The 23,695-nt window shown below is 49.7% G+C and overlaps 1 protein-coding gene and 1 long non-coding RNA gene across 15 annotated transcripts in view; one reads left to right on the plus strand and one right to left on the minus strand.

The window, feature by feature from the left end:
- The window catches only part of LOC109390916 (uncharacterized), an 11,755-nt gene extending 9,092 nt beyond the window's left edge, over positions 1–2,663 (plus strand). For all 3 annotated transcript variants that reach the window (XR_002125673.1, XR_002125674.1, XR_002125672.1), the window contains 2 exons: positions 2,130–2,295; positions 2,572–2,663. This is a non-coding gene — a long non-coding RNA (uncharacterized LOC109390916). The remainder of the gene's footprint in view (positions 1–2,129; positions 2,296–2,571) is intronic.
- The window catches only part of GRK4 (G protein-coupled receptor kinase 4), a 64,126-nt gene continuing 41,103 nt past the window's right edge, over positions 673–23,695 (minus strand). For 3 of the 12 annotated variants that reach the window (XM_019657975.1, XM_019657979.1, XM_019657972.1), the window contains 8 exons: positions 16,187–16,224; positions 10,238–10,315; positions 8,789–8,878; positions 7,466–7,674; positions 4,863–5,000; positions 2,603–2,740; positions 2,058–2,195; positions 673–803 (listed from right to left, as the gene is read on the minus strand). In XM_019657975.1, the coding sequence (XP_019513520.1) occupies positions 696–803; positions 2,058–2,195; positions 2,603–2,740; positions 4,863–5,000; positions 7,466–7,674; positions 8,789–8,878; positions 10,238–10,315; positions 16,187–16,224 (937 nt within the window). In that variant the 3' untranslated portion in view covers positions 673–695. The other 9 variants (XM_019657974.1, XM_019657976.1, XM_019657978.1 and 6 more) reach the window with 9 other exon arrangements.

Raw genomic sequence — 23,695 nt, forward strand, 5'->3', positions numbered from 1 at the left:
CCCCGCCCACGACACAGAACTACTTTGTTCCTCAGCTTCCTCTCCTAGAGGCACCCTGGGCCTCCACGAGAATGCTCATCCACAGGCCAGGGCCCTTTCTCTTTTCTCAGGAGCACAATCAAAATCGGATGAGTGAATTACTTGAAAGCTTGCTGCAGCCTAATCCCCAGGGTCTTTCTCGTCAGTCAGCCTAAGCCCAGGCCTCTCTGGACCCGGTCTTTAAACTTTGGCCCAGTCACTGGATCACAATTCAAACAAGGGAAGGCACCGCACAGTCCTAGAACCACAGGCCGTTGGCAGAGAAGCCCTTGAACATACTCCAGGGTCAGCAAGTAGCCCCTGATGACCAAGCCCTGACCTCAGGGTCCCGCAAATACACTCTTTCTAAGGGTAGGCAGGAGTGCTGGGCAAACGCTTAGCCAGAGCCACGCACACAGACAGATGCGCCCTCAGGAAGTTGGAATGTCAGCAGACACCAGTGTGCATGCAGACAGGCAGACTTTCTAACTCCACCCCACCCCCACCCCCGTCCATGGGCACAGGTGAAGCTTGAGTCCACACCTGGGGACTCTGGACGTCACGGCAGTCCCAGTGGCCTTTTCTTCAGTTGCCCAGCTCTAGTGAAGAGACAATTCAGCTATTTAATGTAGGAAAATCTGCAGACTCATACAGCACGTTTTAAGGTGTGTCACTGTTTATTGCCGCTCAGACAGAACGAGGCACGGAGCCGCATGCTTCTGGGCGCTGGTGGAGGGTGGGCGGGGCAGCTCTTCCTTCTCGCTGGCTCCAGTGCCGATGCAGCCCTGCAACACACGCGCCGGCCGTCAGCCTCCTGCCTGATGCCCGCCGGCCTCACTTTCCTGAAGCGCAAACACTGACAACCGTGGGGCGCTCACTGGAAGGCAGGCAAGACCCTCACTTACTGACTTGCATTTACTTCAAGGTGTGGAGGATGCCCGACGCGCACACAGAGAACAAGTCTCAGGCTCGTTCTCTCCTCGCTTCGCTTTGCATTCGCCATCCTATTTCCGGCCCAGAGCTGAGCGCCCCTGGTGGCAGTTGGGTGATGGGCTGGGCCCCTTCTCTGGGGGTGGGGGGTTGGGGGGTACACCCCATCAGCCTCAGTTTCCCTGACTGGCTCCACCTCCACAGCCTGGGGGTGAATGGGGAGCGATTCTAGGCAGGAGGAGAGACAGGCTCTCCAGGGAGCAACTGCCTTAACCGGGCCTAACCGCCCTGTTCCCAGAGGGGACGCAGTCATGGGAAACGACCCTGAGAGATTTTTACCACCTAAGGCTTGTTTTTATACTGAAAAAAGATGGATTACAATGTTAGTGGACACCCTCTGAATAAACTCAAGAACAGACAGGGTACAAAGCAGGATAATCATCCATTAGTCCAAGGAGAAAACTTCACTTGGGAAAAACGTGTCTGAGTTTAATGCTACTGTAGAAAGCCTCTCCAAACCACTCTTGCGTTTTCAAAAGAGAATCAGCTCTCCCTGTGAGAGCAGGCTAATGCGAGCACAGCTCTCGGAGTCAGAGATGGAATAGGCATTCAGACACTATCGTTTTATGATCTGTTCTGATTTCTGATGCTCCGTTGCACACAGAAGCGTCTGTCTGTCTGTCTGTCTGTGTTGGTAAGCCATTCTTGATCAAAACAGTCTCATCAACAGCAGACCTCACTGGGAGGGTTTTCCTGGCTGGGCTCAAACAGCACCTACGGCTGGCTCTTAAGCTATGAAATGTCATATAGAAGAGGCATTGGGGAAAAAAGCTGAATAAAGAAAGCTTTAACTTGATGAAATATTTTTCTTTTAACATGTCACATTAAAAAAAAAAAAGTAGGGGCCGGCCGAGTGGCTCAGTTGGTTAAGAGCTCGCTCAAGAGTTTGAGCTCTGAGCAACAGCTGTTCGAGTCCAGCCCGAGCTGAGCAGCCGCTGAGCTGCCAACAGGTGGCAGGATGGCTCAGCTAAAAAAAAACACAAAAAAACAAAAAACAAAACAAAACAAAAAAAAAGTAAACCAAAATAACAAACGAGTTTTACCCTTACCCCTCTTCCAAGGAGTCTACAGAAGCAGCCTCGCTTTGGTTTGCGAACTGGTTGCCATGTTTTGTCTTCTAGATCTAAGGCCACACTTTCCTCACTCACACTTTCGTTGATGTCATTGAAACACCCAGATTCAATCATCTGCGTCACAGAAGAGCAGGACACAAGCTCAGACAGCCACCTCCCGGCCGCCCGAGTCGCCGTCCTCACTCCTACTTCCCCACTTCCTGACCTTCCTGGGGTAAGTACCATGGCCTCCCCTTCCCTTCCCGCTGAGCACACCCCCAGAGGAGTCACCACCGTGAGAGCGATGGTGCCGGCTGGCCGAGCTGAGGGAGCGGGACTCGGGGCCAGCAAGCCCCCACTGGACCCAAGATGGCCATCTCCTGTGAAGGGGCCCAGGGCAGTGCCGTGAATATGGTGACACACGCACGTGTGTACAACAGCTAACGGTATTTTAAAGAGGACACTGTTAGACACACATTCCTCATCCTTTTCCTTCTGTCCTTGTAACTAGCACAGTCCTGCTGTGCTGAGAAGGGTGGTACCTCGTTCTGCCAGGGGATGGAGACACACCCCGTGACAAACTGGCTGTAGAAGGTGTCGTCTGCAGGCCCCAGGGAGACTCCTTTCACCGCAGAGAACTGCTTGATGTCCAAGACGTCCTTACAATAAACCGCATGAGGCTGTGCGGGGAGCAAGGGGGCACAGAGCGTGAGACCACGGGGACCCCACTGAGAAGAGACGTGCACGGACACGTCTACCATTCCTGCGTTTTGGCCGAGCCCTCATCTGAAGCATTTCTGCCCCTTCCCCGCAGACACGGCCAGCGTCACAGACCCGTGGGCGCCACTGCCCCAGCTCCCTCATGGCTGTCTACCCACAAACTTCCTGAGGCCCCAACCCGGGGCCTTTTCTGCTGTGGAAAATGGTTCTGGACAGAGGCCGGGCTGAAGAAGACGGGCCGGGGTGCTCTTGTTGGAACTGAGAAGGAGGGAGCCGTCGGCTGTGGCTTCTCCCCTGTGCTCTGACCCCTGCTCCCTTCACAGAAAGCGCCCTGTGCAAAGTCTCGCTGAACAATGTCAGGTCCCGCTTCCTGCTCGCCATCAGAGCTCATCTAGCGGTCCCCAGCCCACAGATGCATCGCAGGGGATCGGCAGACCCCTGCTCTAGGACAGGAGCCAGCTCTGCTGTCCTCAGGTGCAAGGCGTGTCCGGTGCGGCTGCCTGGCTTGTGGGATGAGGGACCGGAAGCCAGGCGCACACAACTGGGCCAGGCCCGGCTGATGCAGGAGGAACCCGGTAGCTCTGTGAAACGTCCTATGCGCATGCATGTGTAATTGATCAAAGAGTAATGTTCCCTACCATCCCCTCAAAAACTCTCATTAGTCCTTGAGATACTGTGACCAATTAATTGAAATTGAAGTCACCTAAAAATTTTACTTCCTTCAGCAATTCTTTACCTTCATGAAGTGTTACTTAGAATTAGAATATTAACACTGCCTTACAGCTCCTAGCTGCTGTGTGCTTCTAAATGATAGGTGATTACTTAAATGATGGAAGCTAATGTTTACAAAAAGAAAAAAAAAAAAAGAGTAATGTTCCCCAGGTCACTGTTGGAACTCTGTGAAAGCAGCTGCCACCACAGGTGGGGAAGTAGAAGCCCTCGGGAGACAGTCTTGGGCCAGGCTGACGAGGGTTGAGCCCCGACAGAGGGCCCAGACCCCGTATGGCCTGTCATGTGAACAAAACTGCCTGACACATTACCATCAGCCTCTATTGTCACCGGGCCCCACGTTCTTCTGGTGAAGTCCAGTAAACCCCCAGAACCACCGAGCCCCTGCCCACGCTCCTCAGCACGGTGCCTGCCAGCTCTCCTTCCTCAGGGGAGACTGTCTCGGGCCCATCTTCCCTGCTCCGGACCCAAGCAGCCCCCAGAGCCTGCTGGAAAGAAGGCTCCAAGACCGAGGGCCCACTGAAGGCCCTGCCTGGGGCCGTCCTGGCCTGAAATTTGTTCCACTGCCTATCTGTGCAGCCTGGACCAGGCAGCGTCACAGCAGACGCTGCTTCACTCTTATCCGTGGCTCCAGTACCCACAGCTGTGGCTGGCAGGTCGCAGGCATACAATAAACAGGCAACACGTGCACAATTCAAAGGAAGGAGTTACTACTGCAAGATTCGTGGGTGTAAAACAAACTCGAGTCCTGACGCGTCCAACCACAAAGATTGTAACTGTCCATCTTCCTTCCACGCCATCCTGCAGAGCATCTCATCCTCACAGCTCTACAGCACGCTGCAGCAGATGGCTAAGCTAGTCTGTTGTTTTCTCCCGTTTGTGCTTTCAGCAACAGCATAAACAGTCTGCCAGTCTTCCCACGAGGCACTGACACATGCCGGGCCCTGGGCCAAGCACCCCTCTGCGCCCCACAGCACACTCATGAGCAGGCTCGAGTGACGGCTGCAGGATCCTCCATGTGGAGCCAGGACCTCTAAGACAGAGTGGGGAAGCGCGTTCCAGACTAAAGAAAGGAGTGTGTCAGCAGTGACATCAGAAAGGAACACTGGCCACAGGGACGGCCTCGCAGGGCGCCCCAAGATCAGGGCCGAGGCTGCTGAGGAGGGCAGGGACACGGGCTCAGCCGCACCAGCAAGGTCAGCCCACGGCAGACACCAGGCCGGAAGCCAGAGCGCTGCTGAGAAGGCCTGGAGCGCGGCCTGGAAGTGGCCTGGGGCTGGAGAAGGAGGCAGCACGGCAGGAGTACCCCCAGAGGTCCTGGCCCCCTGGCCCGGCCGGCTGCACATTACTCACATCAGGGCGGAAAGGGGGCTCCAGCATGTTCGCCTCAAGCCTCCTGAAGTTAATGTCTTTGAACACAGGATGTCGCTTCACCCCAGCAGCCCCATCGCCCTGGCAGCCCAGGCGCTGCTTGGGGTTCTTGGTGAGAAGCTGTGAAGAAGCAGAGGCGGAATCAGAACACTCCCAGGACAGAAAAGAAGCTCAGCAACTGTCCCCAGTATTACCCAAAGAATTGGGGGTGGCAGGCAGCACCTCCATCTAATAGTCACTCAGATTTCCAAGTTCCAGCCAAACCTCCTACCTCTGATTGTGCTGACTTAGAACACGTGACGCTTCGACAAAAAGGCGGAGCGGTAGGCCTGCCTCCGAGCTAACGACAGTGGGCCCAGTGAGCTCTTACGTGAAAAGCAATGTAACCACGTAAAAGGGAGGGGACGTTCAAAAAGAAGCAAACCATGGAGCACTTTAGAGATACCTTCAATGCTAAGTTACACTTAGAAACCATTTTAATCTGTCCATTAAGCTCATCACTAAGGACCTCAGACAGGCAAAAACTAGCAAACCCAGTTCTAGAAATTGTATATTCTTAACATTAATAGAAAGCGTCTCTTTCTAATATATTTATAATTGTCACAAATTCAAACAAGCCTTCCTCCACAACCAGTATCAATCAAAAAGGGTTGGCTGTGCTCTAGGCAACATAGGAAAGACCCGGACCTCGGGAATACTGCCTGGAGTAGGAGCTAGGAAGCCGCAGCCCCAGGTGGCCCCATCAGCTGCCTGACCTTGTCTTGGCTTTGGTGGGAGCACAGCAGGCCCATCAATTCACTCTGTCTGTGCTGCTGCTATACTAAAAGGCAGAGCTGAAGAGTCATGATAGAGACCTACAGACCCTAAATAGTACTGACCATCTGGCCCCTCCCAGAAAAGCTTGCTGACCCCTGGCCAAACTCACACCCAGCAAATGTACCCCTCCCCGCTGCTTTCCTGAAGTCCCAGGCAAAGAGAGGGCACTGGGTGCCAGCTGACCTGCAATGCCCCAGCCCCCACTGTCTGAGCTCAGGCCTCCCGTCACCTCCTGGACTGACTGTGCTGTGCCTGCCCTTGGGCTGCCACACACACTCAGCCCTCCGTCTAGAAAACTCTTTGCCGGGCTGACTCCTAGTAAAGCCCTCAGGTTCCAGCTTCCTGCCTCAGAGCATCCTCCTCATCTCCCTTCGGCCACCTGGCCCCACTGCCGTGACTACATCACTTGGGTAACAGCCTGGAGCCGTCTTTCCTGCTGGACTTGGAGCTTCGGGGGGCAAGGGGCTGCTCTGTGCTCTGTCACCAGCACCAAGAGGACAGGGCCTCCTCCGTGGCATGGGCTTGGTGCAGGTATTCTCTGCATGCTTCGATAATTGAGCAGGTCTGAAGATGAAGGGTAACGTCAGACACAGCTCCTCCATCTCAGGGGTTGCATGGCTCCACCGTCAGGCCCGCTGCCGACACACTTGTGCAATGGCCTGACCAGCAGCACAGGGCAGAGGGAAGTGCCTGGGACCCGCCACATGTCTCCTGCCCCAGCCTCCTCCCTGCAGCACCACCTTCCCATACACCCAGAATCCGACCCCTTCTCACCTGGCTCTGCCACCACTCAGGTCTGAGCCGCACCCCCACTCCCACCCAAACCTTCTCAAAGCCCTGGCCGGCCTCCCTCCCTCCGTCCATCCATCTGTCCGTCCTGTGCAGCCCCTTCCCAGCATGTCCTCCATCAGGACTCTGCGAGGGAGGCTTCCCAAGGTGGGTGGCACGCTTTGCCCTTCCCCCACTCCCAGCCTGTCTGACAGTCCACGCATCTTCCTGTTTTCTGTCCATTCCCACCACCCCTGCAGAACGAGCACTGGGGACGGGGTTCTATTCTGTTTTACTCACTGCTGGATGCCCGGTGCCTAGGACAGTGCCTGTCCCATGGGAGATCTCAAAATCCTTATGATGAAAATGAATGAAAAAATGCGCCCAGAAAATCCTAAGTATTGACTTCAGATAAGTGACAAAAGGGCTTCTTTCATTCACTTAGTGTCTGGGCAGCCTCAGACTGAGTGAATGAAAGAAGGGGCACCGGCCAGCCCCAAGGGCGCATGAGGGAAATCTGACTGCGCCTCGGGGCCTCGTTCCCCGCTGTGACACACCAAGGAAAGAGGCAGGCCCTGGGCAGGTGGAGTCAGGGTGACTGTGATGAGGACAGTCCCTGGCAGCTAGCTAAAGGGAGAAGAAACACGGGCAGAGAGAAAACCCTCACTGTTTCAAAGTCCGTTGGAGATGCAGAAATTGGTCAGCTGTGTCCTGAAAAGAGACTAGTGACCTTGGTCTTGGCCCTTCCCTCCCTCAGCAGCATCGTTTGAGAAAGCCAAGCACAAGCTCTGCTCTGCCTCGTGTCGGAAACCCAACCAATCATCACATCATTTTCCCAGACGACGTCTGGGACTTCCCTTACTGTCCCGCCTGGCTTGAGAGGAAGCCCCACTGGCATTAGGAAGCCAGCCGATGGCCTCGCTGGCACAGCAGCCAGACAGGATTTCCCAGCGACAGCACTGAGGGACAGGCTTAATCCCCAAGCCGCCCGGCGCACCCACCATCCTGCAGATGGACTCGGCGTCCTCGGAAAACTTCCCAGAATAGTCCTCAGAGTCTTCCTTCACTCGCCGCTCCACCTGCTCCCGTCTGATTTTCTCTTTGAATTTTCTGAACGGAGAATGTCCCTGAATCATTTCATATATCAGACAGCCGAGTCCCCACCAGTCAGGGCTAAATGTATAGTTTTCATTATTGATCACTTCAGGAGCTACATAACAAATACAGGGAATTTAAATTAAATTAAATTGAGGTTTTAAATTTTCTTGTAATCACAAATAACGCAGTATGAATTTAATGTTTATGACAACATAGATGAACCTTAAAAACACATTAAGTGAAAAGAAGCCAGCCACAAAAGGCTGAATAGTGTATGATTCTATTTCTATGAAACAGGCAGAACAGACAAGTCCATGGGGACAGAAAATAGATCGGTGGGTACAGGGCTGGGGGTGGGAGGTGAGGAACAGGGGCACCTGTTGATGGGTGTGGGATTTTGTTGGGGTGATGAAAATGTTCTGAAACCAGACAGCGGTGGCAGGTGCACAACTCTGGGAATACACTGAAATCCCCAAACTGTAGACTTCAGATTGGTGGGTTTTATGGTACGTGGATTATATTTCAATACAACTGTCATTAGAAACTGTGTACTATTCACAGAACATGAAATGAATCACCACAGAGTAACTGCCTGGGAAAGGTGCTCTGGGGAAGACCCCGCCTCCCGACGGGGTGCTCCCTCCAAACACACAGAGCTACGCCCACGGGCACCCCACGGGCACTGGCCATCTATTCCCAATGTGGTCAAGGCCCCCAGCAGCAGGTGACAGCAGAAACAGTGGATTGTGGGGTGTTACTGCAGGACTCTGCCGAGGCCCTAGGGTGCCCCCCCTCATGTCAGAGGCCACCCCTGGGTGAGGCTAGCACCACCGGGCTGGGAACTGAGGTTATTCCTCTAGAGCCAACCTAAGGCCAGACCTCATATTCCCTGAGGGTTTGGAATAACCAGGGAATCCGATTTTCCAAGGGGTCTGCAGGGCCAGTGGGCACCGGGTGGCAGTGGCAGAGAGGCCTGCTGCCCTGCTGCTCCCAACCTGCCTTCACGGAGCCTTGCGGCCTCTACGGGCCTCCCTCCCAACTAGGAGAGGAGGGCAACAGCAGGACTCCTCGGAGGCTGCAAGGCGGGCTGGGTCCAGACTTCAAACACCGCCTGTGCAGCCGGGTGGAACCGATTTCCAGTGCGTTCACACATGAATTTCTGTGTTCTGAGGACTCGGACATCCGGAAAGACAGCGCAAGGACTTCTGGAGGGGTCTTTTACCTACCCATGTAGCCAACTGTTCCAACTCTTCCTCGGATCGTCCCCCCTTCTGGGATCTCCATGGCCAAACCAAGATCTGAAATCCGGATATGTCCTGCGTGTGTTCAAATACATTACGCAAATCATAGGGGGCGTGCCGACACTTTAACAATAATGGGGGAAAACAGCTAAGAAACATGGATGGTAATTACAGTAATCTACACTCAAAAACACTGAAATCTGAAATACACTTAACTTTTCCACACTTAGTGAAATATTATCCACTGTGTTCAGTTCCAATAGCAGCAGGAAATTAGGCTGATGCCTGGCTGCTGATCGGGGAGGCCTTTAACCACAGAAAACCAGTTGACAAGATACAAGCACTGGGCTTATTATTTTATTTCCATGTAACTACCAGATGCATAAATAAATAAAACTATAATAAATACTACATCAACCACAAAACAGCAAATAGACACTTTCTGTCAGAATAGCAGTGGGCTTATATGCAGGGGCAACAACAGACGAATAATGTGGAGTTTTTCTCTGAAGAATAAATGGTAACAAAGTCAGGAAATAATAAACAAAAGTGAGGAACTTCACTTTAAACCTGTATTATGTGTTCATGCGTTTACATGGGAAGACTTAAACAGTTATTAAATTCCTTATGAAAATAACAAATTATAGAAAACATTCTTTTGGGAGTCTGAAAAGATAAACTAGCCCTGGGACAGACACCTGTTCAATTTACTTACCTCTGTGTCCCCAGCTTTTAATATAGCACCTGACATATAGTAGGTGCTCAGTAAATATTTACTGAAGAAATAAATGACTCTCCCAGTAAATACCTGCTGAGCACTGAAAACATGCACCGTGCCCTCTAAGGCACTGAATCAGCTTGCGTCAGTCTGCGCCAGGCCTGAGACAGGAAGACGGCCCTCTGGCTCGGGCTGCGCTGCAGCATGGGGCACGCCATGCCCTGGGCACACCCACCCAGGGAGGCAGCTCTGCAGCCCCGTGGGCTGGGTTTCAGTCCCAGCTCCCACACAGACCATGTCTCAGTTTCCTCCTCTCACATAGAAAGATTCCCTCAACAACACAGCTTTTACGTAGTTTGTGTTTAAGTCGAGTACATGATTGCTGTGAAATTTTAAGTATCCCTGTCTTCTTTCTAAAAAGTGATTTTTTTTGAAGCTATGAAATGAACAGTGAAAGTGCTGACAAACACCCCGAGTTGGAGAGCAGTGTGTTGGTGGGGCTGTGGGGAGGCGGGCACACTCATGTACTGCAGGTGGAGACACAGAGCAGCACAGACCCGTGACAGCAATCTGGCTACGTGCACGTGACTGTACCCTGCAACCCTACACGCCCGCTCCTGGGACTATCCCAGCATGCACTAGGACAGAGGGAAATGACATGACACAAGGTGCACACGGCAACAATGACTGACGCAGAAGGCCGCACAGTTCCCTACCAGCAGAGCCTACAGGTATGTCTGCAGGCAGAGAAACTATGGAACCCGGCAGATCTCCGCTTAGTTGGCGAGTGATCTCTGTTACACAGTAAAAAAGCTACATGAAAAAAATACTGTAATTATGTTACTGTCATTAGGAACTAATAGAGAAGGTGCCAAAAAATGTACACACTTTTTAAGAAAGGAAAACTGTATTAAAATTGTAATAATATATATGGAGATAAATACAAGTCATGTTTGACTCCTACAATTACAAGAGGTGCTCTAAGTGGTTACCATCAGCGTGATTTTTTTTTTTAAAGGAGCTGTAAGAAGTCCATTTGGCCCAATATATAATTCACTTGATAACTGGGTTTTTTTTTGGGGGGGGGTTGTTTTGTTTTTTTAGATTTTTATTGGGGAATTGGGAAAAGGGAACAGTGTTGGGGAATTAGGGAAGGGGAACGGCCAAGTTGTTGTCCGTCAGTCTTAGTTGTGGAGGGTGCAGCTAGCTCAGCTCCAAGTCCAGTTGCCATCCAGTCACCCATCAGCAGCTCGCAGCCAGCCGCTCAGCTCAAGGTGCCATGTTCAATCTTAGTTGTGGGTGGGCGTAGCCCACCATCCCATGCGGTAGTCAAACCGGAAACCTTGTTGCTAAGAGTGCATGCTCTAACCACTGAACCATCCGGCCACCTGTTCGCAGCTCAGGGCAGCTCAGCTCAGCTCAAGGTGCCATGTTCAATCTTGGTTGTGGGTAGGCGTAGCCCACCATCCCATACGGGAATCGAACCAGCAACCTTGTTGTTAGGAGCACGTTCTCTCACCAGCTGAGCCATCCTGCCACCTGTTGGCAGCTCAGCTCAGGCGCAGCTCACTGGCCCATGTGGGAATTGAGCCGGCGACCCTGTTGCTCAGAGCTTGCACTCTTAACCAACTGAGCCACTCGGCTGGCCCCCATCAGTGTAATTTTAATACAGTTTTTTCCTTTCTTAAAATGTGTATGCACTTTTTTGGCACCCTCTGTATTCTCAGCATTAGGGCAAAAACACACAAACATGAAATTAACAAGTTAAGTGAGATTTGGAACTATCGATACGAATCCATGATGAATATTTTCTTTTAAGAAAAAATAAGACAAATGTTTTCTCTGTCCACTGAAAGGCCCAGAAAGAACCCCCAAAAGGGCAGCCACAGGCACCTCAGCGCCCACACTGTGGTCTCACAACACTACTTGGCACCTAGAAGCCCAGGGCCCTTTAAAGAAATGGATTCCAGGTTGCAGTCAGCACATGTGCAGGATGGTCCCAGAACATTATCGTAGCCGAAAACAAGGGAGTTATTAGAGACTGCCAGACACTCACGGGCCAAAGACAGGCCAACCTCAACTTCAAAGAGAATAATGACTCCAATGCATTAAAACATACCAATGTGTTACATTTCACGAGTTCAAAATGGTACCAAAACAGAAAAAAACAAAAACCTCATTGGTCATCTTGCAGAATGATAGAGAATTAACACAGTTATTCTGAAAAGAGAAAATAAAGGAAAGTAGTATTCCAGTGTTTCACTTGATTTTCCTGAATAAACAAATGTTGATGAAGCAAAGTTCTTTTTTATAAATGAATCCCAACAATAGGTGCAAAAGGAATGACAGAACTCGTGTATCATTTTACAATCCCGATGAAATGACGTATCTCGACGTTGACCTTGAAGCCATTCAGTAAAAGGTTGGCGAGAACTGAACAATGGATGGATCAGGCTGACGACATTCGCAACCACTGTCCACCTGAACACCATAAAGAGAGAGGCTCAGCCATCAAGTGTCTCCTGATGAACTATAACAGGACGAATGCGTGAAGTCTGCCGACCCGCAACCAAGCCTGGACCTACTCCAGCCTCCTGATTTAATTACTGGCTTACAGGAAGAGCAGCGGAGGATAGGAACACGTTCAATCCAGCCAAGTCCTGGATTGAACCTGGAAACTCTACTGGACAAATGTCTGTGTGCTAGCCTGCCAGAGCCGCCGTCACAAAGTGCCACAGACCGGGGGCTGAAACAACAGACACTGACTTCCTCCCAGTCCTGGAGGCTGAAGTCCAAGACCAAGGTGTGGGAAGGGTTGGCCTCTCTCCTTGGCGTGTATGTAGATGACAGCCCTCTCCCGGTGTCCTCACATGGTCGTCCCTCTGTGCATGTCTGTGTCCTCATTTCTTCTTCTTCTAAGGACACCAGTCACATTGGATCAGGACCCACCCCAGTGACCTCACTGCACCTCAGTCACCTCTTTACAGACCTGATCTCCAAATACAGTCACATTCTGGGGCTGGGGGTTAAGGCTTTAACATGAATTTGGGGGACACAATTCTCTCCATAATACTTGGTTTCACAAACAAATAACAAAAAGAAGCCGGGAAGAGGAACCTATGAAAGTTAAAAAAGACTCAACAAGAAAGATAGCAACCAAATGGAATGGGGAGTTCACTGAAAAGTAAATATACAACTATAAAAACATTCATGAGATAATTAAGATTTAAAGCCTATGGGATGTTAGGTGATATTAAGGAATCATTAAATACTTTTGGATGTAATAATAGTATTGTTTTTATGTTAAAAAACAATATCCTTATAGATGGATGGATGGATAGATAGGTAGATAGATAGATAGAAGAATATGAAGTATGGGGTTTCCTTTAAATCACTGTCAATAAAATGCTACTGGTTGTTACAAAACTTCACTATCCCACTTTTTAGAAATATATCTACTTCATAAAACTGAGGCCTCTTCTATAGAAAATATAAGCATGATACAGCTTTCTTCGTTATCTCAGACACCAGCTGAATTTCAAAAGCCAAGTCCTCCTTAATTTATAAGTTTGTAAAAATGAGTGTTGCCACAGTTCAGATGGTGGACGTGTACCTGCATCTCACAACCTGGAACAGGTGATACTCAGCTTTTCTCACCTAATTCCACCACAATAGTCGAGTTCTGCTTTACAGACAAAAGCAAAGCCTGACGAGCTGTCTAGAAGGGAAGTGAAGAGGGACTGACACAGAGATCATGTCACTGTATGTTCTATGGCTACAGGTGGCAATTTGTTCCTAGGAATCTTAATTGCATGACAGAACCCTAAAATCAGTTGCATTTTTTAAGTCAGAGAAACTCAAGTAGAGCTAGGAGTACATTTTTTTACAATGAAAAGGGTAGGAAGACAGGGAGAAAATATTAAAAGTCTCCTGAAATCAAGAAAAGCAAGGTTTTGTCATTACTTTCTATTCTTAACCGGAAGCTGAGCAGGACCATGGTGTGTCAAGAACAGTAACACAGCAAATACCCAGAATGCTGCTGGGCTCCTGCTTTGGGGCAGGACAGAGAAGGTCGTGGAGACCCATGCTGCTGCTAATCACAACCAGAAGAGCCTAAAGATACATAAAATGACAGAAACAGAACAGAGCCCAGAAACAGATCCGCTCATATAGAGACACCTGATGTATGACAAATGTGGCACTCCAGAGAGATGGGGAATAGATGATCTTTTCAATGAACAGTGCCAGGTCAGCTGATTATCTGTTTGAAAAAAAATGTATCTTAACCTCTACTTTACACCATAGAGAACAATCAATTCCAGATAGATTACAGAAGTAAATGGGAAAAATAAAACAATAATGTTTTGGGAAGAAAATTCAGAACATTTTGTGGTACAGGAGTAGGCAAAGATTTCTTAAGCAAAACGCAAAAAGCACTACACAAAATGGGAAATAGTTCATACACTGGAATGTACCAAAATTAAGAATGTCTGGAACTTCTGCTTCCAACGAAAAAGGAATAACTGATATAAAATTTGGACTCCCACCACAACTAATTTAAATATGGTCAAAATACACGGTTGGACATTGGGTCCACAGCAGCTGAGGCAGTGGCTCCTGAGAGCAGAGAAACACGACAACTGGGCCCTGAGGTCTTCCTGGCCCATCCTGGCCCATCCTGGCACTATACCTGGAGCGACTTTCAGACATGGCACAGGAAGGGGAATGTCAGCACAGCAGGTGGTCTCACTGTGCTAAGAAGACAGAGCCTAGAGCCTGGGAAAGAGGCCAGCTCGAAGTTATGGGGTAAAGCTCTGGAGAGGGGGAGGCCATGCAGAGAAAGATCTACAAATATATACAAGGAGTTTCTTTGCTTCCACTTACAAAATGGCCAAATAAATGACTTTTGAACAAGTAACATACTCAAATGGTACTATAGTGAACAAGGCTATGACGTAACACTGAGAGAAATTAAAGGAGGGCTATATACTATGTTCATAAATTGACTCATTCAATATTGTCAAGATGTCAATTCTCCACAAATTTTCTATAGATTCAACACAGCTCCAATCAAAATCCCAGCTTGTGGGGGGTTTTTTTATAGAAATTGAATAATATACAAAAAATATATGAAAAGGTATCAGCGGAAAGTCTGCTCCCCATGCTCTTTTCCCTATTAGCTTCTTCCTTTGTTTCTTTACAAATAGACAAGCGAATACAAATATACATCATTTCCCCCCTTTTTTACATAAAAGGTAGCATGCTATACACTGTTCTGTACCTTACTTCTTTCCAATTATCAACATATTGTTGGACATTACTCCCCATTTTCAGAGAGTGGGCCATCCCTTTGTTAAACCATTTTAATCCCTTCTCTGGGCAACAGCACAGCCACAAAGAATGAACCACAGGGGTTGAGGTAAAAAAAAGAAGAAAGAAAAAGAGGGAAAAAAGGACAAACCACAGGCTAGGAGCCAGAAGCCATGGACCTGACCTGGGCAAGATGCTTCCAAATCTTGGTATCGCCTCCCATAGAAAGAATCCATGCGCTTCTTCACAGGGCCTGTTTCACGCATAAACTGAACAAAGGCAGGAAGCACGTGGTGGAAGAACAAAAGGAGTCTGCGCTTTGAAGTGCCCACATGGCCTGGCCTTCAGGACTCTGGCCTCAGCCCTGCCCTCGCTCCGTAGGGGTCCTGCTGGCCTTGTCTCATGCTCTCCACTAGACTGCCCAGACAGCCAACACTCACCCAAAGCAAGTCCCCTCCCTACAGAACTCACGTGCTGACCTGTAAACCACCAGCTAGAGGCCTGGCAACAGGTCTGGCGTTCCCTGACGCAGGTTGTCACCCAGCTCCCAAGGGGTCACTCCTGTCCACTAGCACAGGGTCCCCACTGCCAGTGTAAGAACCCACGAGGCCACCTGAGCTCCCGGCCCAAGACACATGCTCTGGAGAGGACAGCACCCAGAGCAGCGTGCCCGTGTTTGCAGGGCAGGGAAACATACGTCCAAGGAAGAAAGCAAGGTGTGGGTCTGCAGCACCTGTTAAAGCACCACTTGCGTTTTTCAAAGGAAAAGTGTTGTGTCCTCTGTCTTCTTTTCAGAGATTGCCACTTAACAAGTATTATCAGACCAGGTGTTGGAAAGATAATTTTTCTTTTTGTAGAGAGACAATGCTAATAAAAATGCTTTACTATTTCACCTGTTCAAGGTCAGAGGGAGGAGGCATTCAGGTGGTGCTTTAAGCAGTCCTTAGGGGACAGATGTCACCAGGTGGAACTGAGAGCCCTGGCGCTGCCCCCGCCCCCCGCCCCCCCTCCAGAGTGCCTGCGGAGTGGAGCTGGCCTCCCGGTGCCGTGCGGTCAGGAGTCTAGCAAAGGGGTGCCTGCGATCTGCCAGCAGTTAAACATCATGGGCTCCCAGAAATTCCCTCCAGGATTAGTGCTTTAAGTCGGGCCCAGGCCTGGCCAACTATTAACCGAAACATGACCACCTCTGCTTCCCATCTAAACACGGGGAATGACGATGTTTTCTGCATTACACTTCTGAAGGAACACCTACCAGTCTCCGTTTGCTGCTGTTTCTATTCTGCATTAACTGGCTAAATCCACAGTAACTTACTGTATCCAGGTCCCTCTTTAAATGTGAAAGCTCACTCACTTACCATGATCATCGAGGAGAATATTCTCAGGCTTTAAGTCTCTATAAAGAAGAAACAACAAAACACTCAATTATTCAGAAGTCGACTCTGCGATCCCTGACACTCAGCAGAAATAAGCACAGATGTCTCTGCGCTGGGAGCAGTGGCCAGGCGGCTCTGTGGATCAAGTTAGGAGCCTTTCATGTTGTCACAAGGTTTGTGGTCACCTGGAGGGACAGGAGTCGACCTGAGGAGTGCACCTGAACACAGCACACTACACAGACTTAACTAAAGACATTTCAGTGACGAAATGTGTAGCCCAGTGATCAGGAAAGAGTCCTCAAATCCTCTTCTCATTAGCATCCTTTTTAAATCGGCAACAACTGCGAAGTCCCTGTACTAGAAGTACTCAGTTTTGAGGGTCAGACAGACAAGGATTCAAATGCTGGCTCCACCCTTCATCAGCTGTGTGACCTTAACCTCTCTGAGCCTTAGTGCCTCCCCGGTAGAGCAGCGTGACCGACACCCACGGCACTCCCTGGGCCACGCAGTGACTGTATCACAGTCCATTGTGAAGGCACAGGGATGCCACAAACTGCCAATATATGTAACTCACCAGGGACTAAATGATCTGAAGCGTGATATCTCAAGTTACTTTGTTTTTTTCCCTTAAAAATTATTTCTCCAAGGGTTTATATTTCACTCTGATTTCAAGTATGGTCCCGTCTCCCTGAGCATCGCCCCCAACCTGTGGTCACATCACCAGAACCCACAGAGGGAGGGAGCTGAAGCCAGCCGAGCGCCGACACCCTGCAATGGGGGGGCTGGAGGAGGGGGCAGAAGTGTGCAGGAAGGTGATGTCAGGAAAGCCCCAGAGCTGACAGGCCACAGCACACCCACAGGCTGCCGTCAGGGCAGAGCCTCCTTGGTCAGAAAGCACACCCCCAGGGAGAGGTCGCCCTGCCAAAAAGCAGCTCATGAAGATGTGACTACATGAGTGGAGATGCCCACGTGCTGTCACTGGTCTCCATGGGGAGAGGGACGGTGGCAGGAGGATGGGAATGGCAGCTTCTGGGTTGCATTTTTCTGGCCACGTGCACATGCTCCTACACCATCTGGGTGATGAGCTTTTTTGTTTCTCATTTTTCTTTCTGTATTAAAAAAAAAACAAACCCAAGCCCCCACTGTCTAAGTGCAGGCCAGGACCACTGCAGAACGGAGTAGAATGCAAGTTGTGGGTGCATGGGACCCCTGATGACATGAGCCTGCACTGTACCCGGTCCTCCAATCACCAGGGCTTGTAAGGGCACGAGAAGCCCTGCGCGGGGCTGTCCCTCCAGTGCTACCTCCAGCCGGCACAGTGCACTGCCATCAGCTGGCTCTGAAGGGAGACGCGCTGTATGCAGCTCACAACACAACAGGAGCAGTGATAACATCCATCAGCTAACTTACCGAATGCTCATGAGGCCAGGACTTGTGCTGTAACTGTCACAGAATCTCCGCGGAGCAGCAAAGGGGCCATGCGGAGGCGAGGCTGAGTGACAAGCGGGACACATCCCAAAGCCGTGCTTGCTCTTGCCCCCACCGCACCCCACCCCGTGCGCCAGGTATGTATTGGCACCCGAGGGCCACAGCTTCGGGCTACCAACTGGTGACATTTCTTGAACCTCCCCTCAGAAACGACTTCTCCATGTTTTCATCAGAGGAATGGTTCTCGGGCACCATGTCCCAGGCTGGGCACAGGGTGTCTGCTGTGTGGAGGGCACTGGACGTTGCCTCATCTCTGTCAGGTCACTCAGCCTGGGGCCTGGTTTACTGGATGACCTTTCAGCTGCTTCTGTGCTGTAAAGTGGTGATCGAATCTTAAGCCAGGGAGACAAACACGAGGGTCTGACAGAAGCTGAGGACAAAAGGGAGTCCGGGTGTCTTCTGACCTTTGACAACCCCGCTCCCGCGCTGTCCTGCTGACCTGGTGAACTTGGATGTAATGAGTGGTGCCCTCGCTGTTTAAGTCATCTCCTACCCCACGTCCTGGTCTGCCGGAAGCTCATTCTGCTGGCTTCGTGCCCCTCCCTCTGATAAAAACCCGCTCTCCCACCCGGATGGCATTTCCCAGCCTGCTCCCAGGTTGGGAACTATCACGAGACAGCAAACTCAAGATGATTCCTGGGGACTGAGACTCGAGGTGCTGGCTGCCTGGCCCGTGGCTCACCGCCTACCTGCTCCTCCCGCGTCCCCGTCCACACCTGCGTCCAGTGCCCTGCTCTTCTCTGCTGCCCACCACCACCTCACTCCCCACGGGGTCCTGCCAGTCAGCAGCCTGTGCTGGGGCTGAGCTCACACACAGCAGCAGGAGGGGTGCGCGGCCAGCTGGGCACACTGTGGAGTGAGGTGGAGAGAAACGCAGGGGCCGGCATGGCCACAGCTACCGTTTCAGAACTCTGGTTCAACTGGAGCTGGTATGGCCAAAATACAGAGAATATGGTCTGGAAAAGCAGCCCCGCTACAATCAAAAGCCACCGGGAGCATGTTCTTGGTGGGGGTGGAATGAGAAAACTGCTCCTCTGAGTTCTGCCCAAACCTTGACACGTGAACCTGCTGTTCAGAGTCTGAACAGGAGACAAGGACCTATGCACAGGATTCCCGCCCTGTCCCCACTTCACTCTGCCCAGAGCACCTTCCACAGTGACCACTTAGAGCTGAGCCAGAGAAAAGCCAGTGACCTCCGCCCCCACCATGTGTAAGCCACAGGTGCTCTAGCTTGCTCAGTCTCCACTCACCTGGAACAGATGGCTGTCCTTCCCCTGGCTCGACCGCCCCTCCCACCCCCCCACCTTCTGGGATCTGTACATAATCAATCTTTACTTCCTTTGTGTGGTGTACTGAAACTGTGCCTTCCATCAAAATGGCCCAGTGTTCACTTCCCCAAAGTGGGAGATCAGACGCTGAGCGCGCCTGCCCACCTCTGTGGGCCTCACTCGCAGGTCATAATCTGCATAGTCTTAATTTAATACACCAGCCACAGCCCCAACACAGGGGGAGGGGCAGGCCAAGGCAACAAAGGCAAAAGTCACTTTGGCTCATGCCCAAGTGTCCCCTTAAACATTCTTCAAGAAAATATAGCTTACTAGCCTCCGGGCAAACTCTAAGGTCTGGTCAATCAGGGGCCCATCTACAAAGGCTGACTTGCCCAAGACAGCGGCCAGGAAATGGGTTTGTTAGGTAGTCCCGTTTTTAGAGAACCATAAACTTCTAAATCTAGAAGAATGTGGGTCATATACAGATTATTAGCTCTTATAAACACTGAAATCAGTCATTCCTACTTTAAACTTCCACGTTTCAAAAGGGTGGAAAACAAGAGATTATCCTTTGAAGCACTTACCGTAAATGGTAATGACACCTCCACTTCCGTGTTCACCTACACATGGCTCTTCTACCCTCTACGCTGCAAGCTTCCTGGGGACAGTGACCTCAAAACTGGATTTGTTCCCTAAAGTGTTCCGGCATGCAGCATGTATGCATCTGGATGAATGCATAAGCCTTTCAGCTACTGATCAATCTAATGTGAGAACGATAATCTGTACTGTCCAATGGCCTGTCTGATGCAATGCACTACAGAAACAAGTAGAGGTCCAAGTGTCCCCTCGCTACATTCTCCTGCACACCAACTCCCTCTCCTTACAGTGGGGAGCTGCCATTTGCTTCTTGATCCACAATTCATTCACTAGAAGGAGAGACCCAAGGCACAGCCAAACATCCCTTTCCCTTAGGGAACTTTCTAATGATCTCTTCTCTTAATTATTCCCAACTAGGGCATTCCAGACGGGTGGAAATGTCATGACTCACAACTTGTTTAATTAAAAAAGTCAAAGGCAGGGGCCAGCCGAGTGGCGCGATGGTTAAGAACTCACTTGGGATGCCAGAGGGCCCCGGTTCGGATCCCACACATGAGGGCCAGTGACACTGCCCTCCACAGCTAAGATGCTGAACAACAGCTCGACCTGGAGCTGGGCTGCCATGAGTCACCGGCGACGGCGTAGGCTGCAGCCCCTGTGGCAGTGGGTTGCCATGGGCTACCGTGTGTAGCCAGCAGCCAGCGTGAGCGGCCCTCAAGCCGCTGTGAGCGGCCATCCAGAAGCCGGCGACTGATCTGCCTCACCAGGGAAGAGTGCAATGACGGTGCCAACTTGGGCCAGTGAAGCAACATCCTCCACAACTAGATTGAAGAACAAAAATGACAGCAACTTGTCTGTTCCCCTTCTCCCAATTCCCCAGCACTGTTCCCCTCCCCCCAATTCTCCAATAAAAATCTTAAAAAAAAAAAAAAAAGTCAAAGGCAGCCAGGTGGTTCAGTTGGTTAGAGCGCCAGCTCTGAACAACAAGGTTGCCGGTTTAATTCCTGCATGGGATGGTGGGCTGGGCCCCCTACAACTAGATTGAAAACGGCGACTGGATTTGAGCTAAGCTGCGCCTTCCACAACTAGATTTACGACAACTACTTGACTTGGGAACTGATGCGACCCAGAAAAACACACTGTTCCCCAATAAAAAATTTTTTTTAAAAAGTCAAATTTCTTGGTAAATGTAACTAACAATCCAACAAAATTGCCAAGGAAAGGGGCAGGTTCCTCCCCCCGCACTCCCCCCCATGGGAAAAGAGCGAGGGATGGAGGACAGATTGCAAGGCCTTGCTGGCCCATCACTCACCAGGGAGGTAACAGGGCAGTATCTCATATGTAAATGGATGTGACACCTCACATGACAGTGGGGAAGATGAAATGACAACGTATGCCAAAGCACTCTGAAATGTCATGCATTCTATAAATAAATGTTAGCATCTATTTTCAGCATTTTTTGTGATTCACGTCACAGTGGGTAGTTTTCTTTCAATGCAGTGATACACAGGAATGAAGTCAGGGGCATGCACAATGCAGCAGGTGCTCCTCGGTGCCGAGGTTGCCATGTCTAGCCACACATGGTGGCGTCGTGACCTCAGCAGTCTCCAGGGACATGCTGTTTGCAAAAGACTTATGCCACAAGGCGTTACACAAAACACGCCTGCCCCTCTTGAAGCAGCAGGCTGCGTCCTCCTCCTCCAGGAGAGCAGGAGGCGGGAGCTCAGGCTCCCATAATGTTACATCTTAAACGACCCACTAAACATAAACACACTGCCGACCAAAGAACAGATAAAGAGCCAGGCGACCCCCTCACCCCTTTGTTTAGAGATCTTGGTTGACTTTTGGGGTCACTTGCTTTTTCTCTTCCCATGCTTTAAATTCCCACTCTTATATTTAAAATTCACCAATGAAGAGTGAGCCAAAAAGTGGAAACAATCGAAAACGCCCATCAACTGGCAAATGGATAAATAAAACGTGGTCCATCCAGATAATGGCCTACCACTCAGCCATAAGAAGAGGAAGGCGCTGGTAAATGCTAAAATGTGGATGAACCTCAAAAACATGATGCTAGTGGACAGAAGCCAGATGCAAAAGGCCACATGTTGCATGATCCCATTTATATGTAACGTGTGGAAAAAGGACATCTATAGAGACAGAAAAATGATGTCCCACTTGCCTAGTGTGAGCTCTTCTTTAGAGGGGAGTGTAGAAGATGACACACATGGTTACTGACACAGTGTGGAAGCTGACCTTTTGGAACATGATAGACGGGTCACTGGGTCAAGGCCACTATGGGCATCGTCAGCCTCTCCCCCATTTATTATCTGTTTTATCTTTTTTTATTGTTTCTTAAATTGCTAGAAAATGCAGTGAAATTAAACTCTTTTTCTTAAAATTGTGAAAGATTTCCTCTAGCTAGTTAAGGAACATACCCATTACCTATTCATTTATTTTATTTTATTTTTTTGGTGAGAACGCTTAAGTTTATTCTCTTAGCAAATTTCAATTATAAAACTATAGTCAATTTCAATTATATCAGCTACAGTCAGCATGTTATGCATGAGGTCCTCAGCGCTTACTCATCTACAGCTGAAGGTTTGTACCCTTTGACCAGCCTCTCTCCATTTCCCCCACCCCCGAGCCCCTGGCACTCACTTCTCTACACTGTTTCTATAAGTTTGACTGTTGTTTTAGATCCCACATAATAGTGATGTCACGTAGAATTTGTCTTTCTGTGTCTGATGACCTCAAGGTTCACCCACGTTGTTGCAAATGGCAGGACTGCCTTTGTTCTCATGGCTGAGTAATACTCGAGTATGTGCATATGTACACGCCACCTCTTCTTTATCCATTCATCCGCTGACAGACACTCAGGTTGTTTCATGTCTTGGCTCTTGTGAATAATGCTGCAGTGAATGTGGGGGTACAGATAATTTCTTCAACACTCTGCATATTTCCCTTAGACACATACCCAAAAGTGGACTGCTGGGTCGTATGGTAGCTCTATTTTTAATTTTTTGAGAAAACTCCATACTGTTTTCCATAGTGGTGAAACTGAAAACCTTTTTAAAAGCCAACTCTTTAAAATTTTCATCGTTTTTAGCCATATCCATGTGCATACATATTGTACGTTGTTATGAAAAATAACTCTGGTAATTTATAAGAAATTACACTATCAAAACAATAGAAAGCAAAATACAGCATCCCCAGAGAGGCGGATGAACATGGAAGAACCTTGTTTTCCTGGCCAGCCAGGACCTCCCTGAGGCTGCAGGCTAGTCTGGGGAAAGCTTTTACTTGAAAAGAAAATACTGCCCAGAGACGCACATGCCACTTAATAAGGAACTGGCTATTCCCATGTCAGTATTCCAGACAGTGGCATTAGAGCACTCATTGAGTCTGCTCCCAGCTAAGAGCGTTTTAGTTCATCTGATTTTACAAAGACTACATTCCTAAGTTAATTTTTAAGACAGTCAAAACCCCAAAGGCAACAGTTTCCTTTTAGACTTTTGCATAAAAACAGGCAATTGAAATGTCATGTAAGAGTTTGAGAGTGAAAGCACTTGGCTGGCCTTAAAATGTGTGTGTGTGCATGCACACACACGCACACACGCGCGCGCGCGCACACGTGCACACGCACACACATGTGCACACTCACACGATCATGTGTGCGCACATGTACGCATGTACACACGTGCACGTGTATGCACACAGGCACACATGTACACAGACATGCACATGCACGCACGTACATACACACACACATTTTAGTACTGTTGTTTTGTTTTCATTGAAAAAGGTTGGACTTACTGAATAAGTAATGGTTTTGCACTGAAAAGTATACTTTTCTTCTCTCAAGATTCTCTCCCCACACGCACACTTTACTTCATTCACTTGCTTTTTTTCACTTAGTATTTCAGACAAAGCTGGTTACAGGTAGATCTAGGTACCTAAGGGAGTGACGACCTACCAGAACCCTAAAACCACACGACCGTGGCACTAACAACGTGTGAGACTCCACTGGGTGAGACCCCGCTCCCTGGGCCTCCCGCTGTCTGCTGCCTTAAGTGCTGTCTGGGCAGCTGCCTGGCTCCACAAGTGCTCCTGAGCCTCGTTCTGTGGTCTGTCATCATGT

This window comes from Hipposideros armiger, unplaced genomic scaffold, assembly GCF_001890085.2.
Source record: "Hipposideros armiger isolate ML-2016 unplaced genomic scaffold, ASM189008v1 scaffold_282, whole genome shotgun sequence".
Lineage (NCBI taxonomy): Eukaryota > Metazoa > Chordata > Mammalia > Chiroptera > Hipposideridae > Hipposideros > Hipposideros armiger.